This window comes from Trichomycterus rosablanca, chromosome 5, assembly GCF_030014385.1.
Source record: "Trichomycterus rosablanca isolate fTriRos1 chromosome 5, fTriRos1.hap1, whole genome shotgun sequence".
NCBI lineage: Eukaryota > Metazoa > Chordata > Actinopteri > Siluriformes > Trichomycteridae > Trichomycterus > Trichomycterus rosablanca.
The window spans coordinates 28,965,773-28,988,743 of NC_085992.1; the positions used below are offsets into that span (position 1 = coordinate 28,965,773).

Here is a 22,971-nt window from a genome sequence, read left to right on the forward strand (position 1 = left end):
AAGGCATCTCAAACTGGTTGCCTGATTATTATGTTTAATATGAAGCTTTATACAACACTGTACACTGTCTTTAAGCAACAGTAACAAAAACAGGCTGTATTAAGCAGGGTGTTTCATACTTTTTTTCAAGGGACCCACATTTTGTCTATGATTTTTACTTTGACACAACAAATGCATCAAAGCGAAACACAAAACAAAATATACTTAATTAATGCAGATTATGGCAATCTGGTCCCACTGTTGTTTACAAGATGTCCTGGGTCCTGGGTTCGATTCCCAGGTGGAGTGGTCCGGGTCCTTTCTGTGTGGAGTTTGCATGTTCTCCTTGTATCTGCGTGGGTTTCCTCCGAGAGCTCCGGTTTCCTATCACAGTCCAAAGACATGCAAGTGAGGTAAATTGAAGTTACAAAATTGTCCATGACTGTGTTTGATATAACCTTGTGAACTGATGAATCTTGTGTAACGAGTAACTACCATCTCTGTCATGAATGTGACCAAAGTGTAAAACATGACGTTAAGATCCTAATAAACAAACAAACCACTGTATTACCAATCGTATGACTGTATTCAGAAATGCTCAGGGTATTTGATATGTGTGTACATACTGTTTATAAAAACGCTGAAGGAACTTGATACTGCCAGACTGCTTCTCTGTTTTATTCCCCTGCACTCAGCATGGAAATTCCTTTCCTGTTAGCATTTCTTTTTCTCTCTGTGTCCCTTCGCCTGTCATTTTTTCTTCTCTACACGGCTCAGCAGAAAATGTGACTTGTTCCCCCGCTACTCATCGCAGTTCCCATCTGGATGCCTTTCACTACAGATCATCACTGTACCAAAACAGAGAGTGTGTGTCACTGTAGACAAATAGTTTCCCATAGTCCCCTTGTCTTGCTCACTTACTCACTGATTATGCTCGGGATTTTTTTCTTTCCTTGTACAGCAAGAATCTTGGAAAGTCATTTACTGGGTTTCCCTTGAGAAGCTAGCTCATTTGTTTTTTGTTAACAGAATGTGCAGTAAATAATAAACCCATCATTCATACATGATTGTATTAGATTGCTTGCATGGTAGCTGCTCTAAACAATGCTTTCATTTTTGATTGCTATAAATTTCTGTCATGAATTAGACTGACTATCACTTTGTTGGTGGTGCAGTGGTGGAGCAGGCAGCACAGGTGCATTTTGTGTTGAATTTAGAGAAACTACTTGTTAATGTTAGTAGTGTTGAGCTATGTAAAGTGTTTGATTTGTTTGATTGGTTTTTAAATTTTGCTAATAAACTTAATTCGTAATGGGGGATTAATAAGCCATGTAATAAAGAGAATGTGGGAGAGTTTAATGCATGTCATGTATACTTATTAAATTATTAAAAATAAGTAAAATAAATATCAAATTATGGGGCGCCCAGGTGGGGCAGCGGGATATTCCGCTAGCACACCAGCGCCGAGATTCTGAACTCCTCTGAGATTCTGACCGAAATATGTGGGCACTGTGTAAGGACCCTGATTGGCGGATAGGGGCGCCTGTGCAGAGTGCATGGGTGGAAAAGGGTTCCGTTAAGGGCTGCACGTGGGTCGGAGGAGGCTTAAGCAGCAATATACCCAGCTCAACTGCAAGAAATCGGGGATCCTCAGTAGCAGAAGACAAATTGGCTACGCTAAACTGGGAGAAAATGGGAGAAAAACATAAAATATATAATAAAAAATAAATAAAATAAAAAATTATACAATTTTTGACTTGAGAAAATAATCATTTAAAAATCAATTTGACGTAAAGAAATCAATAAGTCATGAACATATTCAGGCAAATTATTGTTTCTGTTTGTGTATGTATGTATTAATGTACCCAAACTTCATGTGGGTAATGTCTGCAGTACCCCTTTAGGCAGCATAAAAATAGCTGTTTATAGATGTCCACAGGACTCTAGCCATAAACGCCCACACACATAAACGCTTTTATTTAATTTCTGCATCACCTTTAGTGGTAAAACTCTTGTTTTTTTTCTTGTGCAGGGCTGGAAGGGAACACCTACATGGCAGGCCCAGAGACTCCTGTGCACACCTGCCATTTCAGGAGGTGAGAGAAATCTACCTGTGTGTGGGCGTGTGTGTGTGTGCTGAATTTAGCCGCTATGTACTCTGGAATGATTGAACCTTAAGTTAAGTCTAATTATAATAAAGTGCCCAAAAGTGCATTGAGTTTGTCTACACATCGTACATTTACATTCGGTCACGGTTCTTGTAGAAATGCTCCATACTACTACCCACTAGAAAGCTTTACTTTGCCAGTTTTGTCAAGCAGATCACTGCCTATTAACTAAAAATACCAAGAAAGGGTGTAGCAGTAGCATGAAAGGCAACACCCTCTGTAAACCCTGCGGGTAAACAAAGGTGTGAAATGTGTAGCTTTGGAAAAGTCTTTGCTTAAGTCATTTTGCAAGACAAAACTGTTTGCTCAAGCAGGCTTGCAATTTATAGGAGTTTGTATGCAAGTAGCTATGTGAGTAGCTTTGTTAAAAAACTGTACAAACTCTGCCATCCGGCTAGGCTGGACAGGATGCCAATCCATCAGCCACCCCCCTAAACTCACATTTCGCTGCATAGACAATTATGTTTGTGTAGATGCCTGGCTGGTCTAGCGTAATAGACTGCTGTGCCACCTGAGTATCTAATCATCAGCATTTAAAAAAACACTTTTGTAAATGCATGAAGTGCAACATTTTCTGCAATAGTTATATTATCCAGTAGTTTACAGATGTAATGTTGATACTAATTGACTAGCTGACCCACTAGCTGCTGGCTAATTAGTTTTGAGCTAGCCCCACCTACATAATGTTGCAGCTATCTTGTTCTGAATTAAAAACACCCACTTAGATCTGTCTATCTGAGCAATCCTTTATAGCCCCAGTTTTATTATTACTGTTAGTGTAATGCCTTATGCAAAGGCATCTCAAACTGGTTGCCTGTTTAATATGAAGCTATATACAACACTATCTATCTATCTATCTATCTATCTATCTATCCATCCATCCATCCATCCTATACACTGTCTTTAAGCAACAATAACAAAAACAGCCTGTATTAATCTATTAATATTTTTCTCTGATAGATAGATAGATAGATAGATAGATAGATAGATAGATAGATAGATAGATAGATAGATAGATAGATACTTTATTAATCCCAAAGGAAATTAAGGCCTCAGTAGCAAGTTACATAAATCAAAAGTCAAAAGTAATAGTACACACTACAGAGATTCACATTATACAAACAAGTATCTGTATAATCACAACACTCAGACAACACACTACAACAACAGGACCTGAGGGTACATGTGGAGGTGTTGTTTCGGTTAACATTGTAAGGCTGGTATGGATTGTAACTAACAACTGTAAAATTAAATTAATTATTAGTAAATCATAAAGTAAATATAATTTATAATTCTGTGACCCATTTTTTGCTGGTCACAACCCAGGGTTTGAAAAACACTATGGTCTGTTGTATAAATAGATTGGAAATGGTAGTGTAAAATTAAATTTGTACTTGTGTGTACCTGAAATCATTGCAATCCAGGTTATAATAGATAGCGAGCCATTCTTCTAACGTCTATGTTTAAATTAAAATGAAACAAATTTCCTGATGCTGCTGCACAGATGTCTGTTAGTGAGACATTCAGGATTTTCTCAGTATGCTCACTTAACTTTTTTGTAACAGCTCAAAACAAAGTTTAAGAAAGAGGAGGAATTGGGCTGGCAGATTGACAGCAAGTCTTATTATTTGTTTACGTGTGAATTTGTAGATCCTTATGTTAAAGTGGTAAAAGGTTCATAGGCTAACCTGGTAAAAGAGGTCATTACACAGCCTAATGAGCGCTGCTGTATGTCGTTTTTCCCTCCTGCATGTAATAAAGTGAAGCGATGAACCATTCCAGGAGGAAGAGTTAAAGGGCTGATTGTATTTCTTATAGATGACAGTGAGCTGCTTCAGATGCTCTGGATTTTATAGCTTATTAATTGACACTACTGTAATATAATCAACAAGACACTCCGGTGGCACTGTGGTAAATCATGCTAGCCCACTGAGACTAAGATCCGAGGTTCAAATCTCAGTTGTGCTATCGACTGGTCAGGCTTCTGAGGGATTGGGACGTGCATTTACCAGTGCTTTCTTAGTGCCAGTCCCAAACCTGGATAATAATGAGGACAGTCACATCAAGCAGTGCATCCAGTATAAAAGTGGACCAAAACAGGAAGGCAGACCAGAATGATGTGCTGTGTTGATTTATAAGTGTAAGAGCAGCAGAAAGAAAAAAATAGTTGACAGCACAGTAATTGATCACTTAATAAAACAAATACTTGTATGATTTCTGCCATGTGGTTGGAACAATGCATGCTGATGTTCATTGTGCTTAGTAAGTATATAAAACCAGCGCTGTTCAGTACATACATAGTAATGCTATGCTAATGATGGATCCCGTATCCTAAACACATGCTGTGACAGCTCAGGTTAAACTCTGTGTAGAATGTTAACAGGATCGACTCGGCTTGTGTTGAACTGATCAGATTTCATTTGGCTGCCTTCACTAAAAGACTGAGGCTACAGTGTAGGCATTTCGGTACCGAAGCGAGTTCTTTCTTGGCTGACAGGAGTGAAACTTAATGTCGCTTTCTGCTTGTAGCCTATAAACAAGGCGTTTCCATTTTTTTATTGAAAGCTCATCATCACCCCTGCACCATTCTGTTTAAATAGTAGAGTTTGTTGTGCATATACATTCAAGGAGTTTCCTAAATACTTAATCCCCCCCCCCATTCTATTGTTTGATGTAAACAAGTAAACAATAACTGTAGGTTTTAACCTGTGTCTGTATGATTTTATGCACTGCTGTGCTGCCACGTGATGACACATATTCCAAAAAAAAAGTCCTTAGTGCTTTGAGTGTACCTGGGGCCAGTGACGTCATATTTAGCGTCCTTTCCTTACAAGTAGCAAGTAGACATTGGTTTGAGTTTGTTAGACACCCTTTTTAAAACCATTAGCAGTAAAAAGGTGTTGTTCCCTCTTTGCATCTGTAATAGCTTTTATAAATTTTGGTGTGTTAAGTGGGAGTTTGAACCTTTTTGTCAACAAAAAAGCACCTCCCAATCAACATTCTAATTTATCCCAAAGGTGTTCAACAGGTCTGAGATCAGGGCTCTGCCATTTCTCCACACCTAAATCCTTAAACCATCTCTTTATAGACCTAAAAAAAAAAGAGGTTTGTTGCCCCAGAATAGAAAGTTTATACTTAATTCCGTTAATTTAATTTAAATTTTATACTTTTAGCATCAGTGAGTCTGTTAGCTGATTTTATATGTTAATAATTCCCTTAATTAGGTGGGGTTTCTACATACAATAGTGTATTTCAGTTACCATAATCTTAAAACAGTATAACCAAATTAAATAATTGTATAACAAAACTAAAATAAATGAGGAAGTTTGTAGATAAGTAAAGTAGGTATAAATTACCTTTAATTTATAGGCTAATGGTCACTGATCTTCATCCTAAGTCTTTTCTAGTTAAGGGTGCTCGGGTGGCACAGTAGAACGTTTTACCCGACCACTGCTGATATCTCAAACTCTCAGGTTCAGTTCTCAGCTCTGATAACGGCTCCTTACAAAGATATGATTGGCTGTGTCTGAGGGAGAGCGGGCTGAAGAAATTCTTCATTAATGCTTGTGGGCCTGTGGTAGCCTAGTGGGTAGGGCTTTGGGTCCTTGAGCAAGGCCCTTAACCCTGTCTGCTCCAGGGGCGCCGTAAGTTGGCTGACCCTGCGCTCTGACCCCAGCTTCCAACACCAGCTGGGATATGCGAAGAAAGAATTTCATTGTACTGTACATCTGTATATGTATATATGACAAATAAAGGATATCTTTCTTTCTTTTCTTTCAACTGAGGCCTCGGCTGGCTGGTTGACTGCTCCCACAGGGAATTAGGAAATAATAGAGAGTAGTAGATAAATGACTGTCTGTACACGATACTGATCCCTGTGTAAACCCGCTTTGTGAATGTTAAAGAAGCAGTTAGCTACACTTTCTTTCCACTTTGGCAAATACCAAATCTGAAGGGCTGCTAATTTTGTGGTAATATTTACTCGCCTGGCCTCACACTAAGGAACACAAAGCCCTAAACTCATCATTAAGCCTAATGCGGCCTATAATTAAAACATATGAGAAAATTAATACACATCCCTGTTTGAACACATCAGCCTTCCGGGAGGTTTGGGCTGCGTACAAGAATATGATTTAAAACTGACAGATAACAGACTGCTTTCATCTTGAAGAATGCTGCATGCTGTGAGCAGGCTTGCGTTCAGAGACTTTAGTGGAGATGCCTTCAGAACATGCCTCCTCTTGTGAACAGATGGGTTTCCTATAGAGATCGATTTATTTTAGCTCATTTTCTATAATGAACTAAAATGTTTCTGTAGAAGTTTATGCACTTTATTATATTCAAGATAGATAGAGAGAGAGAGAGAGAGAGAGAGAGAGAGAGAGAGAGAGAGAGAGAGAGAGAGAGAGAAAGAGATACTGTAGAAAGATATATACAGATATAGACATACAGAAAAATAGATATACAGTACATGGATAGATAGATAGATAGATAGATAGATAGATAGATAGATAGATAGATAGATAGATAGATAGATAGATAGATAGACAGACAGATAGATAGATAGATAGATAGATAGATAGATAGATAGATAGATAGATAGATAGATAGACAGATAGATAGATAGATAGATAGATAGATAGATAGATAGACAGACAGATACTGTAGAAAGATATATACAGATATAGACATACAGAAAAATAGATATACAGTACATGGATAGATAGATAGATAGATAGATAGACAGACAGACAGACAGACAGACAGACAGACAGACAGACAGACAGACAGACAGACACACACAGACAGACAGACAGACAGAGATATACTGTAGAAAGATATATACAGATATAGACATAGACATACAGAAAAATAGATATACAGTACATGGATAGATAGATAGATAGATAGATAGATAGATAGATAGATAGATAGATAGATAGATAGATAGATAGATAGATAGATAGATAGATAGATAGATAGATAGATAGATAGATAGATAGATAGATAGATAGACATACAGAAAAATAGATATACATAGATAGATACAGATAGATACAGACAGACAGATATAGATAGATGAATAGATAGAAATAGATAGATATAGACAAGCAGACAGACAGACAGACAGACAGACAGATAGATAGATAGAGAGAAACACATACAATGGGGTCAAAAAGTATTTAGTCAGCCACGGATTGTGCAAGTTCTCCTACTTAGAAAGATGAGAGAGGTCTGTAATTTTCATCATAGGTACACTTCAACTATGAGAGACAAAATGAGAAAAAAAAATCCAGGAAATCACATTGTAGGATTTTTAAAGAATTTATTTGTAAATTATGGTGGAAAATAAGTATTTGGTCAATAACAAACAAGCAAGATTTCTGGCTCTCACAGACCTGTAACTTCTTCTTTAAGAAGCTCTTCTGTCCTCCACTCGTTACCTGTATTAATGGCACCTGTTTGACCTCGTTATCTGTGTAAAAGACACCTGTCCACAGCCTCAAACAGTCAGACTCCAAACTCAACCATGGCCAAGACCAAAGAGCTGTCGAAGGACACCAGGAAGAAAATTGTAGACCTGCACCAGGCTGGGAAGAGTAAATCTACAATAGGCAAGCAGGTTGGTGTGAATAAATCAACTGTGGGAACAATTGTAAGAAAATGGAAGACTTACAAGACCATTGATAATCTCCCTTGGGGTCAAGATCTCATCCCGTGGGGTCAAAATGATCATGAGAACAGTGAGCAAAAATCCCAGAACTACACAGAGGGACCTGATGAATGACCTGCAGAGAGCTGGGACCAAAGTAACAAAGGCTACCATCAGTAACACACTACGCCGAGAGGGACTCAAATCCTGCAGTGCCAGGCGTGTCCCCCTGCTTAAGCCAGTACATGTCCAGGCCCGTCTGAAGTTTGCCAGAGAGCATATGGATGATCCAGAAGAGGATTGGGAGAATATCATGTGGTCAGATGAAGCCAAAATGGAACTTTTTGGTAAAAACTCAACTCGTCGTGTTTGGAAGAAGAAGAATGGTGAGTTGCATCCCAAGAACACCATACCTACTGTAAAGCATGGGGGTGGAAACATCTTGCTTTGGGGCTGTTTTTCTGCAAAGGGGACAGGACGACTGATCCATGTTAAGGGAAGAATGAACAGGGCCATGTATCGTGAGATTTTAAGCCAAAACCTCCTTCCATCAGTGAGAGCATTGAAGATGGAACGTGGCTGGGTCTTCCAGCATGACAATGATCCCAAACACACCGCTCGGGCAACGAAGGAGTTGCTCCGTAAAAAGCATTTCAAGGTCCTGGAGTGGCCTAGCCAGTCTCCAGACCTCAACCCCATAGAACATTTGTGGAGTCCGTGTTGCCCAGCGACAGCCCCAAAACATCACTGCTCTAGAGGAGATCTGCATGGAGGAATGGGCCAAAATACCAGCTACAGTGTGTGCAAACCTGGTGAAGACTTACAGGAAACGTTTGACCTCTGTCATTGCCAACAAAGGTTATGTTACAAAGTATTTAGTTGAACTTTTGTTATTGACCAAATGCTTATTTTCCACCATAATTTACAAATAAATTCTTTAAAAATCCTATAATGTGATTTCTTGGATTTTTTTTTCTCATTTTGTCTCTCATAGTTGAAGTGTACCTATGATGACAATTACAGACCTCTCTCATCTTTCTAAGTAGGAGAACCTGCACAATCAGAAGCTGACTAAATACTTTTTGGCCCCACTGTATAGACAGACATAGACAGACAGACAGACAGACAGACAGACAGACAGATATAGACAAGCGGACAGACAGATAAATAGACAGACAGACAGACAGACAGACAGACAGACAGATAGATAGATAGATAGATATAGACAAGCAGACAGACAGACAGACAGACAGACAGACAGACAGACAGACAGACAGATAGATAGATAGATAGATAGTTAGATGGATAGATAGACAGACAGACAGACAGATAGATAGACAGATAGATAGACAGACAGACAGACAGACAGATAGATAGTTAGATAGATAGACAGACAGATAGACAGACAGATAGATAGATAGATAGATAGATAGATAGATAGATAGATAGATAGACATACAGATAGATAGACAGACAGATAGATAGATAGACAGACATACAGATAGATAGACAGACAGACAGACAGACAGACAGACAGACAGACAGACAGATAGATAGATAGATAGATAGATAGATAGATAGACATACAGATAGACAAACAGAGATAGATAGACAGACAGATAGATAGATAGATAGATAGATAGATAGATAGATAGATAGATAGATAGATAGATAGACATACAGATAGACAAACAGAGATAGATAGACAGACAGATAGATAGAGAGATAGACATAGAGATAGATAGACAGATAGATAGGTGTAGTAGATGAGGTGTAAGAAAAAAGAAACTTAAGACTAAGTGTTGTAGAAATTAATCATTGCACAAAGATTGTTCTTAACAAACATGACTACATCACATGACAATGTTATTCAGTTTGGTATTTTTGTTACTTTCATTTCTTTTGTTTGATTGTGTGCATTTTAACTAAAAATTAGACTTGTACTGGACAAATAAGTAGTGAATGATTTTTATTGTGAAACAGATTGGGAAACGTTAGATTCATTTGATGCTGGGGATGAGGGTAGCACACACTTGGAGCTGTATTTCATCATTAAAGCTTTTTGGCTGAATGGCTCTTATTGAGTTGGCTAAGTAAATAGATAAAAATCTTCTAATTACGTAGAGGATTGTCGAAAGATTGTTTGCTTAGTCTAGCTGTATCTGTCCATCTGCTTTTTATTTAAGAGAAAAAATCCATGGCTGTGACAGTTTGCTGATGGTCTGCTCACAATAAGCACCATTGTGCTGCCACTCTCTAAAGATGGTAGAGTTCCAGTGATGTGTGAGTGGATGTAAAGAGAGTTTGGTCCCTATAGAAATAAAAGTTTGTCTGTTTAAGTGGCTGTTTTTAGCTGAAAAGATCTCACAGCGGTCACTTCTAACACCATTTGTTTTTGAAATTGGATGTCCAACAAGCTTATGGTCACATGATGTACAACTATTATATACACTGATCAGCCATAACATTAAAACCACCTCCTTGTTTCTGGACTCAGTGTCCATTTTATCAGCTCCACTTACCATATAGAAGCACTTTGCAGTTCTACAATTACTGACTCTAGTCCATCTGTTTCTCTACATACTTTGTTAGTCTGCTTTCACCCTGTTCTTCAATGGTCAGGACCCCCACAGGACCACCACAGAGCAGGTTTTATTTGGGTGGTGGGTCATTCTCAGCACTGCAGTGACACTGACATGGTGGTTGAGTGTTAGTGTGTGTTGTGCTGGTATGAGGGGATCAGAAACGGCAGCGCTGCTGGAGTTTTTAAACACCTCACTGTCACTGCTGGACTAAGAATAGTCCACCAACCAAAAATATCAAGCCAACAGCTCCCCGTGGGCAGCATCCTGTTAGCATTGATGAAGGTCTAGAAGATGACCAACTCAAACAGCAGCAATAGATGAGCGATCGTCTCTGACTTTACAGCTACAAGGTGGACCAACTAGGTAGGAGTGTCTAATAGAGTGGACAGTGAGTGGACACGGTGTTTAAAAACTCCAGCAGCACTGCTGTGTCTGATCCACTCATACCAGCACAACACACACTAACACACCACCACCATTGTCACTGTAGTGCTGAGAATCATCCACCACCTAAATAATACCTACTCTGTGGTGGTTTTGTGAGGGTCCTGACCATTGAAGAACAGGGTGAAAGGAGCTAACAAAGCATGCAGAGAAACAGATGGACTACAGTCAGTAAATGAAGAACTGTAAAGTGTTTCTATATGGTAAGTGGAGCTGATAAAATGGACAGTGAGTGTAGAAACAAGGAGGTGGTTTTAATGTTATGGCTGATCAGTGTACTACTACTACTATAGCCGTAGCACTAGTGCACAATACAGCAGATTATAATAATTAGAGAAAGATTTATTTCTGTACACTTTGTATTTTCTTACTTTATTTTATCTGAGTTATGTATTTAATTGTAACTTTTTCTATACATTTTTGAATACTGTTGCCATTTGTCTATTATTATTTCCACTAGGGTTGTTTCAGTGTTAGAAATGTCTAAAGTAGGCTAAATTCCAAATGGCGTACTAGTGCATGACAGATTACAGAACAGTTCTACGTTTATGTATTATTACTCTTTAGGTGATTTTTTTTTTTTTATTATAGTTATTAAGTATTTATTTAGGTTGGGTTCTTAAAGATAAAATATACATTTTTAAAATAAAGTTATAAAGTTCATAAATATTTATTTAGATTATGGTCTTTACTAAATATAATTCCCAGTAACTGTTCCCAATGTTTGTATTATTTTTAATAAAACATTGGGGATCCCTGTTTTACAGCCATCATGTTTAGCACCACTGTATTCCATTCATATTACAGTTAGTTCCTGGTCTCGAGTCATATAGATTACCAGTAATATAGGACAAGCCATCAATTTTCTTGAAAAATGACCTTCCATTTTGTGTAACACTTTCACTGCAACACTGCCCCCTTCTGCTAGCGATGAGTTTAACTGCATCACTAAGGCAGCACCATGAAACGTTGTCTGCTGTCAGACTCGAAATGTATCTGCAGATCCCGACATAAACCTCCAGCTGTCTGGCACAGTCTGTGTTATAGTGCATATCGAGACAAGAATAGCTACAGTGGACAAAGAACTTAAGCTGTTCAGCTGTTCAGTGCTCTAACAGTTGTGTGAATGTGTGTTTACAGAGGTGACAGTGGTGTATCAGAATGGCCTGCCAGTGATCTCAGTGGGTCTGCCTTCTCGGCGGGAGCGCTGTCAGTTCACCCTGAAGCCCCTCAGTGACAACGTGGGCACCTTTCTTCAGCAGCTACAAGCCGAGGACAGAGGCATAGATCGAGTCGCCATCTACTCCTCGGGTACACCGCAAACACCTGCACATGTCATAAATGTCATAAATGTTCCCAAAGTCTGTTTCATATAAGGGGTAAGCTGTAACATCTGATGCATACCAATATACAAGGGTTTTTCAAAAAGTTTCAGCACTTTTTTTTTACTCTATTTATTAAGAAATCCAAAAACAAATGACATTTTCTACATAGTCACCTTCCGATGCATTTTTCCCCAGCATCGTACCATCTTTTTAATGCCATCAGCAAAAAAATGCTTTTGATGTGCACTTTATTAGGAACAGTTCTGGGTGGGACCCATCTCGCTTTTAGGACAGCCTTAATGTGTTTAAAACATTGCCTTAAAATTTTGCTTTGTGTTAACTGGATTGCTGCACAATTTCAGCAATACTACAAAACATCTTAGCAGGACAATAAGTGATGTATTTGCAGGAAGAAAATGCTTAGGGCACAAACACAGACAGTAGCTTTCATTTTATAAAGCTGTGTAAGAAAGCACATTAAATTTCCTACATACATTCTACAAATTTCCCCCTGTGGGATAATAAAAGGCTATCTTATCTTAACCCCCACACACTCTTTACTCATGCTTCTCCACTCCTTTTCTCTTTAAAGATGGAGCCCGGATAGCTTCCTCTACAGGGATCGACATTCTGCTGCTGGAGGAATTCAAACTCGTCATCAACGACACCGCTCATATTGTGCGGCCACCCAAAAGAGGCAAGGGACATTTTTCAGGGTGACAGTGTCTGGAATCTGAGTGGTATTTTTTGACCTGTGTAGCCGATGTGCTTATGGATCATGTGTGTGTGTTTATGTATTTTAGAGTTGCTGGCACATGAAGAGGCAGATAAGCTGAATGATGTAAAGCTTTTGGTGCAGCATCTCTACACCACTTTGCGTATAGAGGAACACCAGCTCTGCAAAGAGAGAGAGCTCATTGGACGACTGGAGGACCTCAATTCCCAGCTCCGCCCACTGGAAAAGGTGTCTTATTAAATCCTGTTTTAAAAATTCACACAAAAAGATCTATACTACAATTTAAAAGTTTGGACACCTAGAAAGAATTCACTGATTTACTTATCTTTAATAAGCTGTGTCCAGACTTTTAACTGGCTGTGATTAAATAATTGTGATTATATTTAGCAGTACATGACAAACATTCGCATACAGTTCTGGTGTAACCAGTTGAACGATGTATGCTTAAGCAGGGTGTTTTTAAAATCATTCGTAACAACTCTGCATGTAATATGGGTTCCTTAACTCACCTGTTTAACAAGCTAATGTGGTTGAAAAAGAAAGTAGAACTAAATTGATGTGTGTATGTCATTTTTCATGTTTTTTAATGTATAAAAACACTATGTTTTTGCATTACAGTTTCTGCTACCCAAAAATTCTCATAGCCCAGTCACAAAGCTGTGCTGTGCTGTGCTGTAGAATGCCAAAACTTACATTTAAACTGTGCACACAATAACCAGACTTTTAACATATTTGTAGGAGCTGATGGAACTTCTTTATTTGTCATAAACACATACACACATGTACGGTACAATGAAATGCTTTTGTCGCATATTCCAACTTGTTTGGAATTGAACCCACAAACTTCCAGTTGGCAACCTACAGCTCTACCCACTAGGCTACCACTGTTACATTTAAATGCTAATTAAAAAAATTCTAATTCGAATGGGTATGTGCAATTGCATTTTTAATCACAGCATACAATGAAGTTCAAGGTGCTCAGGTGGCACTGTGGTAAAATACGCTAGCACACCAGAGCTGGGATTTCTAATACATCGTATCGAAACTCATCTCTGCCATCCGGCTGGGTGCCTACATGAACAACGATCGGCTGTTGTTCACAGGGTGGGAAAAGCCGGACCGGGTTCCTCATAGCTGGTGCAATTACGACCTCTGCTGGCTGATTGATGGTGCTTACGCAGAGTTGAGGAATAATGCTGATCAGGGTGTGGCTCTCCGTGCACAAGGCTGATCCACATATGAACTCGCCTTGTGCAGGTGAAAAGGTGCATTCGGTACTTCTCACGTGTCGGAGGGGGCGTGTGTCAGTTGCGAAGCTCCTCAGTCAGCAGTGGAGGGTTGTAACAGCAGAGGTGAAGAGTAAAGCAATCAGGGTAATTGGATACGACTAGATTAGGGGAGAAAATTGAAGGAAAAGAAAGTTCATTGTCCTAACAGGTCTAATTCTTCAAAATGGAAAAAGTAGCCAAAATCTTACATTCTCACAATTCTTACTAAATGTTAACCTCTGTGTATTGTCGGTGTATTTTAGGTAAAAGAGGAGTTGAGTAAGAAAGCAGAACGCAGGACCACCTGGGTACTGTGGGGAGGAATGGCATACATGGCAACCCAGTTTGGCATTCTGGCACGACTAACCTGGTGGGAGTACTCATGGGATATCATGGAGCCTGTCACATACTTTATCACTTACGGCACAGCCATGGCCATGTATGCCTACTTTGTGCTTACGCGTCAGGTAAGATTCCACAAAGCTTTATAGTTTCTTTGCTTTGATGAATGCGTCTGCTGGATCTGGAGAGATTCTGTATTTGGGATTGCACTTGATAGCTCTTGTGCTGTATTCTCCAGTTTCTTCAAATATTATTAAAGACTTAGTGCTGTTAAGCTGCCAAAGCAAGGCTTCACATGTTCTAAATGCAGTGGTTCCAATAATTGTTGCTGTGCACTTTTTATTGGAGGGATTCTTTTTTAATGTTAAATTGATTGCACTGAACGCTTGTTAATTTTATGGTAATTTTAATAATGATGCTAACTGAGGTAGCTTGCACTTTCACCCATTTATGCTTTGTGGCTTTAATGGACCAGGAAGATAAATGTATGTTGTTTCTTTTTTGTCCCTCCATACAGGAGTACCTTTATCCAGATGCTCAAGACAGACAGTATCTGCTGTTCTTCCACAAGGGGGTTAAAAGACAACGCTTTGACATTGAAAAGTATAACAAACTAAAGGACACTATTGCTGAGGTACGTTGTTATATAGAATTTTGAATGGGTATAATAACCATTTTTACAGATCTATCTGCACATAATCACCCATAATGATGTTTGGAGTTTTTTTTTTATTTATTATAAATTTAAAACCCTTCACAACAATGTTCAGATCATTAGTTGTGACATGCCAAGTTGTGATTAGGTGCTCAATAGGAGTCCAGCTGTTAATTTGAATTGACTGGACATAGTTTGGAAAGGCACACATGGCTTTATAAGGACCCACACATTAAGCCAAGGAGCCCTTTTTTGGATCTCTGTGATCCAGCTGTGGCAAGGCATAGATCAGGGCTATAAAGGGCTATAAATTAGGCTTTAAAACAATACCCACAGCTTTGAGTGATCCAAAGCCTGGCACAACCTTGAGCCTTCCTAGAGTTGGCCAAATTGGGCAGCCTGGCAAAAAGCCTTTGGTCAGGAAGGTAAGTAAGAATCCAACAGTCACTCTGGATTAATGAACCTGTTTGATTGCCAACGTGCTACACTTCATTAATTAGTCTTTTATGGCAGAGTGGCAAGACTGAAGCCACTGTTGAGTAAAAGGCACATGACAGCCTGCGTATAGGTTATTAAAGATTATTTAAATGACTCCGGCAACATATATAAAAAAAAACATTTGAACATTTTACAGAACAGCAAGCAGCATCTCTGGCAAAAAACAGGTACTGCACCTTGATAATACAATACCTACTGTGAAAAAATGGTGGTAATGCCATGTAAAGGAGGTGCTTTTTAGTGGCAGGTACAGGGAGACTGGTAAGAATTAAGGGATGGATGAATGCAGAAATACAGGAACATCATTAAAGAAAACCTTCTAAGACTACTTCAAAGAATACGGACCAAACAACATTGGAGTTGCTTTGGCACACGTCTCTAAATATCCTTGAGTGGCTGTATTCAACCCTATTACATCTGTAGAGAAAACAGAAGATGGCAGTTCACAGATTCTCGCCATCCAGTTTGATGGTGCTTGAGAGGATCTGCCATGAATAATGGGTAAAACAGTGAAAGGGCTTCTACAAAATATTAAATAAAAGTATGGAACTGGATGAGAAATTTTAGGTTTGGATTCATTATTCATTTTTAAAACACATAAGAAACGTCAGTTTGTCAGTGTGGGTGATTAAGTAAAGGTTGATGGGTCAAATCAAATTCATGTCAGAAAGTGCACAAAAAGGTAAATGATCAACACTTTCTGAACCCACTGTGTATATACACACATGTATTCATTATATGAACATAAATGTTCTTTGCCTAAATAACTAACTGTTTGCTCTTGTTCTTTCTCAGGCGGAATTGGATCTGAAGCGTCTGAGGGATCCGCTCCAGCTAAACCTCCCTGTTCAGCAGATCAGCGGCAGCAAGGATTGATGGGAAGAGTGAAAGCCTCCCTTCCTCCTTCCTACCCTAATTTCCTTTCTATCAGTTTCTTCCTCCTTCTTTTATTCACCCGTTTTCTGTTTTGTTTTAGTTTTCCCAACCATCTCTGTTGAATTATTCTCTCTCTCTCTCTCTCCCCCGCTTTCTCTCTCTCTCTCTCTCTCTCTCTCTCTCTCTCTCTCTCTCTCTCTCTCTCTCTCTGTCTTCTGACAGAACCATTTCCACATGGATTTTTTGGTTTTTATTATTGTTTTATTCTCTTCTTTTTGGGTTTTGTAATCTCTGAGTAAACACAGTAAAGCAGAGGAGGAGGGGATGGAATGATATCCAACGAAACAAAGAACGATCCCTGAAGCCTCTCTGAATCCGGAGGGTGAGATTGCTAGTTGTGCCTGCTAGTCGTGCTAAGCACTCTAAATAACGCTACAGGAACACAGAGAAAACAACAGGGGCCTGCGGGAAGCTCTCGATGCCTAACAGGAAGAAACATTTGGGCTTGGATACTGCATCTCCAAGAGATGCTAAAGAAAAAAATAACATCACCACAAACACATGCTATGTGTTTCAGCAATCTATTGAATGAAACCTCTAAAGACCTATTTTTACAGCAGAGTTGTATATCTCTCTGCAATTGAAAAGATCTTTGGGCTTTGGGCTTTTTTTCCAGCCTGGGACATTGCTGATGGGGGACCTTTAGCTGTAGGAGAGGTACTCTGAATCCTGCCTTTCCTTCTCAGCGGAGTGGAGGATGTCCTCTGTCTCCACAACCCCCTGAGTCCTTTAGTGGCTAGAACTCTGGAGTGCTGCCACGTCTCCTTGTCTTCACTTCCACCTTGACCATGATGGACAGCACTCAGCTGTGCAAACTAAAGAGCTGTATCAGGAGTTGAACCGCTGCTATGTGTGCAAGGAGAAGGGGACAAATGATGAGCATCACTTCCTGTACAGACCTGTTGCAAGTTGCAGACTAGAGATCTACCGGCTAAACATCACTGTGTGTTCTACTATTAAAAAGAAAAAAAGAAAGAAAAATTAATTTTGGCACTTTTTATTTTAAAAGCCATATTATATTATAATATATTTCTTATGAGGGTGAAAAAAATCATATAATGACTATAATCTACTTTTCTCTTTGTTTTTGGTGGAGGTTTTTTTTTTTTTATCATCTTGTCATAATGTCAGCATTTTGAAGATGCCAGTCAGTACATGAGATCAGGTTTTTGTTACTGCAGCTCCTGACATGACAACATAATAACATGCACACAGTGTTTAATCATGAATGCAGTCTGTGAGTCCCCACACGCGTGCCCCTTGCCTGTGGAGCTGTAGCAGAGGAACACATGGTGATACTAAGATCACAAACAGAATGAGAAGGTTACCTTTTCTCGTCTCTCAGAAAACTACATTACCCACAGTGCCTCAAAACACCCAGTGCAGTGTGCCGGTTAGGGTTCTCCTGTTGTCCTGCACAGACATGCTGTCTCTTGCATCCCTGCGTCAAGACTTTTCTGGGCTGCTTATTGTAAAACAGGACTACTTAAAAAAAAGTGGAAATGAAATTCAGCCCCACAGCTGTTCATCTGTATGCCAAGAATATATGATGTTGATATACTAGATCCTAGACGCAATTTTGCAGCATGCCGTAGCGTGTGACTGTTGCATCCTTTCATCTAGAACATGGTGTGTTTAGCAGACAGGCCTTAGAGCAGACAGTAGTAGAAATCGTGGATGGAACTTAATATTGTTCTATAATACGCACTTTTTTATTTCTGCCTCACACAGCAAACTTGAATACATTTCTCTGGGACAGGGTGCTTAAATTGTGATTTTTTTTTTAGAAATTAGCCTTTTAATTGCTTTAATGGATATATTTGCATATGAAGTGCTTCTGTCTGAAGTTTGTATTGCTACATATTTAAATTGTAATGGGTTGTGTTATTGTGTGCTGATCTGTCCTGATTTTATCATATCTGCCAAATTCATCCATATATTAATGCATATAAAATCTCCTAATGACATTAATATATATATATTTCCCAGTGTTGCCACTCTAAATTTGCTGGTGTAGATAGGCGGTGATATCTTGTTAAAAAATAAAAATATCAGGTTTTCTTGGGAGGCAGTTAATGCTGTCCATGGTAGCTGTAATGCATTAGGGCAGATAAAGCTATTGCTTGAGATTTGGCAACCAACTTAATTAGGAGAAACATAAGGCCAAAACCTTCTTAAACTGGGAGTTTCCTTATATGGGCTTCCCATGTGGGTCACATGTCAAATATTACTTTAATAGCAGTTAGCTGTCATGCAGCAGGACTGTAGAAGGTAGAAGTAGCATTGGGTAAAATGAAAACAAATAGGGACTCCTGGGTATTTTACTTAAGAGTTTATGTGATTGGGTTATTATAACATTTAAGTAATAGGGTATATGGGGTTGCTCTCTTCAGCACACTCACACCTTTTTAAAAAAGGTCCTCGTCACCTGTAGCATCTAGCTTAAATAGAGCTTGTTTGCTGCAGAAAATAATTGAATTTGTGTACACAATTCTGCTCATATGCTGCTTGTTAAGGCTCTCACTTTATCCACACCTCTTGACAGTCACAGGACTCCTGTCCTACGTTTCCACATGGGTAACTGAGTTTGGGTTCAGTCCGGGATCCTTCTTGATAAGAAGTCTGATTCATGCTGCTCCTGAAACCTGAAGCAGAACAGCACTGCATGGTCGGTGTTTGTTTTGATTTAATAAAATTTAACTCATCAGCAAAATGTCATGCCCTTCGTGAGCTGACAGACAGGAGGCAGAGAAGGACTAACAGTAAACTGCAGGGCTGGAAATGTTCAGCCTGAAAATGGCACCCTTCAAAGAAACGCATCTAGGAAATTATGTTGGAATGTATGGAAAAAAACATTAATTATAGAATCAGAAAAAGTGGCTAATATTAAGTTGTAGTTTAGCAGGCTTGCTTGGATGTGAGTATCGGTGTTGAAATAAACTGACTGCAGTTTATTGCAATGGACTAGTGCATGATTCAAGCTTGGCATGATATTGAAACTAGTACAAGAGAACACTGAAGGCTTGCACATAATGCTTTTTTTTTTTTACATGCCCATTCTGCTTTCTGGCGCATTAATACATTTTCATAATTGGCATGTGTTGTTGCTCAGCTCTTCTGAGCCAGAGTTCAAAATTGCTGTCATGGTTACACTGTACAATTGGTAAGCAGCTTTGCCAGTATAGACAGACTGAGTATCAATGACACTGTGTTTGTGTGTGTTTCCATAAAAGCAAAGTGCGTTTGAAATGAATAATCCCCCGGTCTTGATCAATAACGCAAAATCAATCTCTTACTGTGCCCTCTCGGCTTCTTGTGCTCTTATCATCGATAATCATAAATCCCGGTATGCTGTAGCATACACAGGGAGAAGCCAGGCCTGGGATGATTTTCAGAAGCAGTTTGCTGCCATTGCCTTGATTGAATTTAAAAGCTGATACCAAATTCATTTATTTAATCACCATTACGCATTATTACCTCTTTTGGTTTTCTATCAGGGTTTGCCTTTGTTGCTTTGCCTTTTTGTTAGTTATTTCTTTTTAAACCAAAATGATATGTAATATATGAAACTTATTCTAAAGCGGGTGTTGCATGAATGTATGTTTACATGGGGAAATTATATAACAAAGACCCAAAAAGTTGCAAGATTGCTGATTGTTAAGGACTTGGTGCAGTTTTATCTCCTCCATGTCCTTTAAGACCGTCCAGAATGACACATAGGCAGCAGATGTTCAGCCACCCTACACTTTTTCTTTTTTCTAACCGTTGTATCTGCTGTCTTTTAAACTCCTCTCTGTTTCTGCACAGGTTTGCTTTTGTCACATTACTTTTCTAAGTGCATTATTTTACATTTTCAACATGTGCACTTAAGATGACAGCTTTTACAACTTATATATCACTAAATCAAAATCTGATTGTTCTTTCATTTACATCTTCATTTCATGGTTTTTATTTCATAGGCATTGGATGATGTGATGTTGAAAGACTATAAGAATTAAAATGTAAACTCCTGTATCATTTATGAAATGTGTAAAAAAGAGAAATGTAATTCACTTATCAATAAATACTTATCCAGTTTTGGAAGTAAAAGTGGTGATGTTTTTTGTGTGAGAATTTTGAAACGAAAAAATGTCAGCGAGAACCCCGTACTGTTGCACATATTAAGACGTGTTTGCAGGAAGAATGAGACAAAATAAAACCTGAAACACTAAATCACTTGGTATCCTTGGTGCCAAAATGTCTTTTAAGTGTGGTGAAAAGGAAAAGGAATAGCAACATTACAAAGTGGTAAATGCTTTACTGTTTCAACTTTTTTTTAAAATGTGTTGCAGGCCTGAAATCTAGGAATGGATCTTTTAATAAATGAAATTAGGTTGACCAGACAAAACATGAAATATCTCACGTTCATCCTGTCTGCAATAAAAAAAAAGTCAAACTCTGGTTTTTTTTTATTATTTGCATTTCCCATGCTGGCTCGACTTTTTCTGATTTGGGGTTGTAGATTTTTTGTAGCCTTTGTTATAGGGTGACATTTACAATAAGAAGTAGTATGCTATTACTCTTGATTCCACAACACAGGCTGCACATTTTGCTATGTGACATTTAGAGAAGTTATGACTGCTAAGGACATGGGATGTCTTTTTCTTTTTTTTTTTTTTTCTCTTGTTGATGTATATACAGTGGATATAAAAAAAAGTCCACACACCCCTCTATTAATGCCAGGTTTTTGTCTGAGGTTTTGTCAGCTGTAAACAGCTGTAGTCAGCTTGGCACTCCTGACTTGGCAAGGTTTTCCCACTCTTCCCTGTAATAAATACTCAAAATATATTAAACTGTAAAGTCATCTCCTGAGTACAGCCCTCCTACATTTAGGTCTGAGCCCTGGCTGGGCCGTTCCCAATTATTAATCTTTTGTAAATCATTGTTGAACTGAAAGTATGATTTGAGGCATTGTTGTGCTGAAAGCTTTTAAGAGATGCTTAATAGTTGTGTGCCAGAAATGAGTAGTATTTGTAGCTATGCTTTCCTTAATTAAAGCACCAGTTTTAGCTAAAGAAAAGCAATAAAAAACAATGATGCTGCCATCACCACACTTCACTGTTGGTATGATGGGGGTTTTGTATTATTTGTTTATGTTTAGCATCAAGTACTTGCCATAAATTCTGCAGCTCCTTTAATGTTCCAGTAGGTCTACTGGCACCCTACTTGACTTTTTTTTTGTCTTCACATCAATTTGGGATGAATGTTCTGCCTTTGGTAATATAACTATTGTTGATTAATGTTACCACTGTTCTTTATGGTATATCTAATGCCTTGGAAATTTTATTATTCCCCTTTCCTGGTCAGTTCAACAACGACATCCCATCCATGAATGTTAAGCTCTGTGTGGACTATTGCTTTTTGTAGGTGGATGCTACTAAGAAAGTGTCATGAAAATGCTACAGGAACATCTGCACTTTATTTGGCATTGATTAGTCACTTTAACTGGTGGCAGGTGTATACTATAGTTACTATGTAACACAGGGTTAATTTAACATCTACTCTTATAAACTATTGCAGCACATCTGTTGCTCTCTGTCCATTTTATCAGCTCCACTTACCATGTAGAAGCACTTTGAAGTTCTACAATTACTGACTGTAGTCCATCTATTTCTCTGCATGCTTTGTTAGCCCCCTTTCATGCTGTTCTTTAATGGTCAGGACCACTACAGAGCAGATATTATTTGGGTGGTGGATCATTCTCAGCACTACAGTGACAATGACATGGTGGTGGTGTGTTAGTGTGTGTTGTGCCAAATAATACCTGCTCTGTAGTGGTCCTGTGGGGGTCCTGACCATTGAAGAACAGCATGAAAGGGGGCTAACAAAGCATGCAGAGAAACAGATGGACTACAGTCAGTAATTGTAGAACTACAAAGTGCTTCTATATGGTAAGTGGAGCTGATAAAATAGACAGTGAGTATAGAAACAAGAAGGTGGTTTTAATGTTGTGACTGATCGGTGTATAATAGTATAAATAATTGCTGGGTACCCTGCACAATAAGTGATAATGAACTCCATAAATTATCAGTAGATTTTAAATCTTTTTGATATGACAAAAATGTTATAGTGCACTTTGTTCTGCATCTACCTTTTCAAGCATTATAGGAGAAGACTTAGTGCTGTTATGTTGGTAAAAAAGTGCTTGCAAACGTATTAAATGAAGCAGTGTAAAAAGCAGTGTAAAATTTCTGATTTCTGTTATATTTTTAGTGTGTAATTTAGCTAAGAGAATTATTTCCAAGGATGCTCACTGTTCCTGGAATACATGTATAATAATTATAAAGTAAGTATGAAAACAGTAGAGTTGTTTAAGAAGACACCATCCAAAGTGTCATCCATG

At 38.6% G+C, this 22,971-nt stretch overlaps 1 protein-coding gene across 1 annotated transcript in view; it reads left to right on the forward strand.

Annotated features, from left to right (window-relative positions):
• Window positions 1–20,667, forward strand: part of mcu (mitochondrial calcium uniporter) — a 112,834-nt gene extending 92,167 nt beyond the window's left edge. Inside the window, exons 3-9 of the mRNA XM_062995950.1 lie at window positions 2,012–2,075; window positions 11,970–12,140; window positions 12,747–12,851; window positions 12,958–13,118; window positions 14,422–14,625; window positions 15,018–15,134; window positions 16,449–20,667. Of these exons, the coding sequence (XP_062852020.1) occupies window positions 2,012–2,075; window positions 11,970–12,140; window positions 12,747–12,851; window positions 12,958–13,118; window positions 14,422–14,625; window positions 15,018–15,134; window positions 16,449–16,529 (903 nt within the window). The 3' untranslated portion in view covers window positions 16,530–20,667. The remainder of the gene's footprint in view (window positions 1–2,011; window positions 2,076–11,969; window positions 12,141–12,746; window positions 12,852–12,957; window positions 13,119–14,421; window positions 14,626–15,017; window positions 15,135–16,448) is intronic.
• The last annotated feature ends 2,304 nt before the right edge of the window (window positions 20,668–22,971 follow it).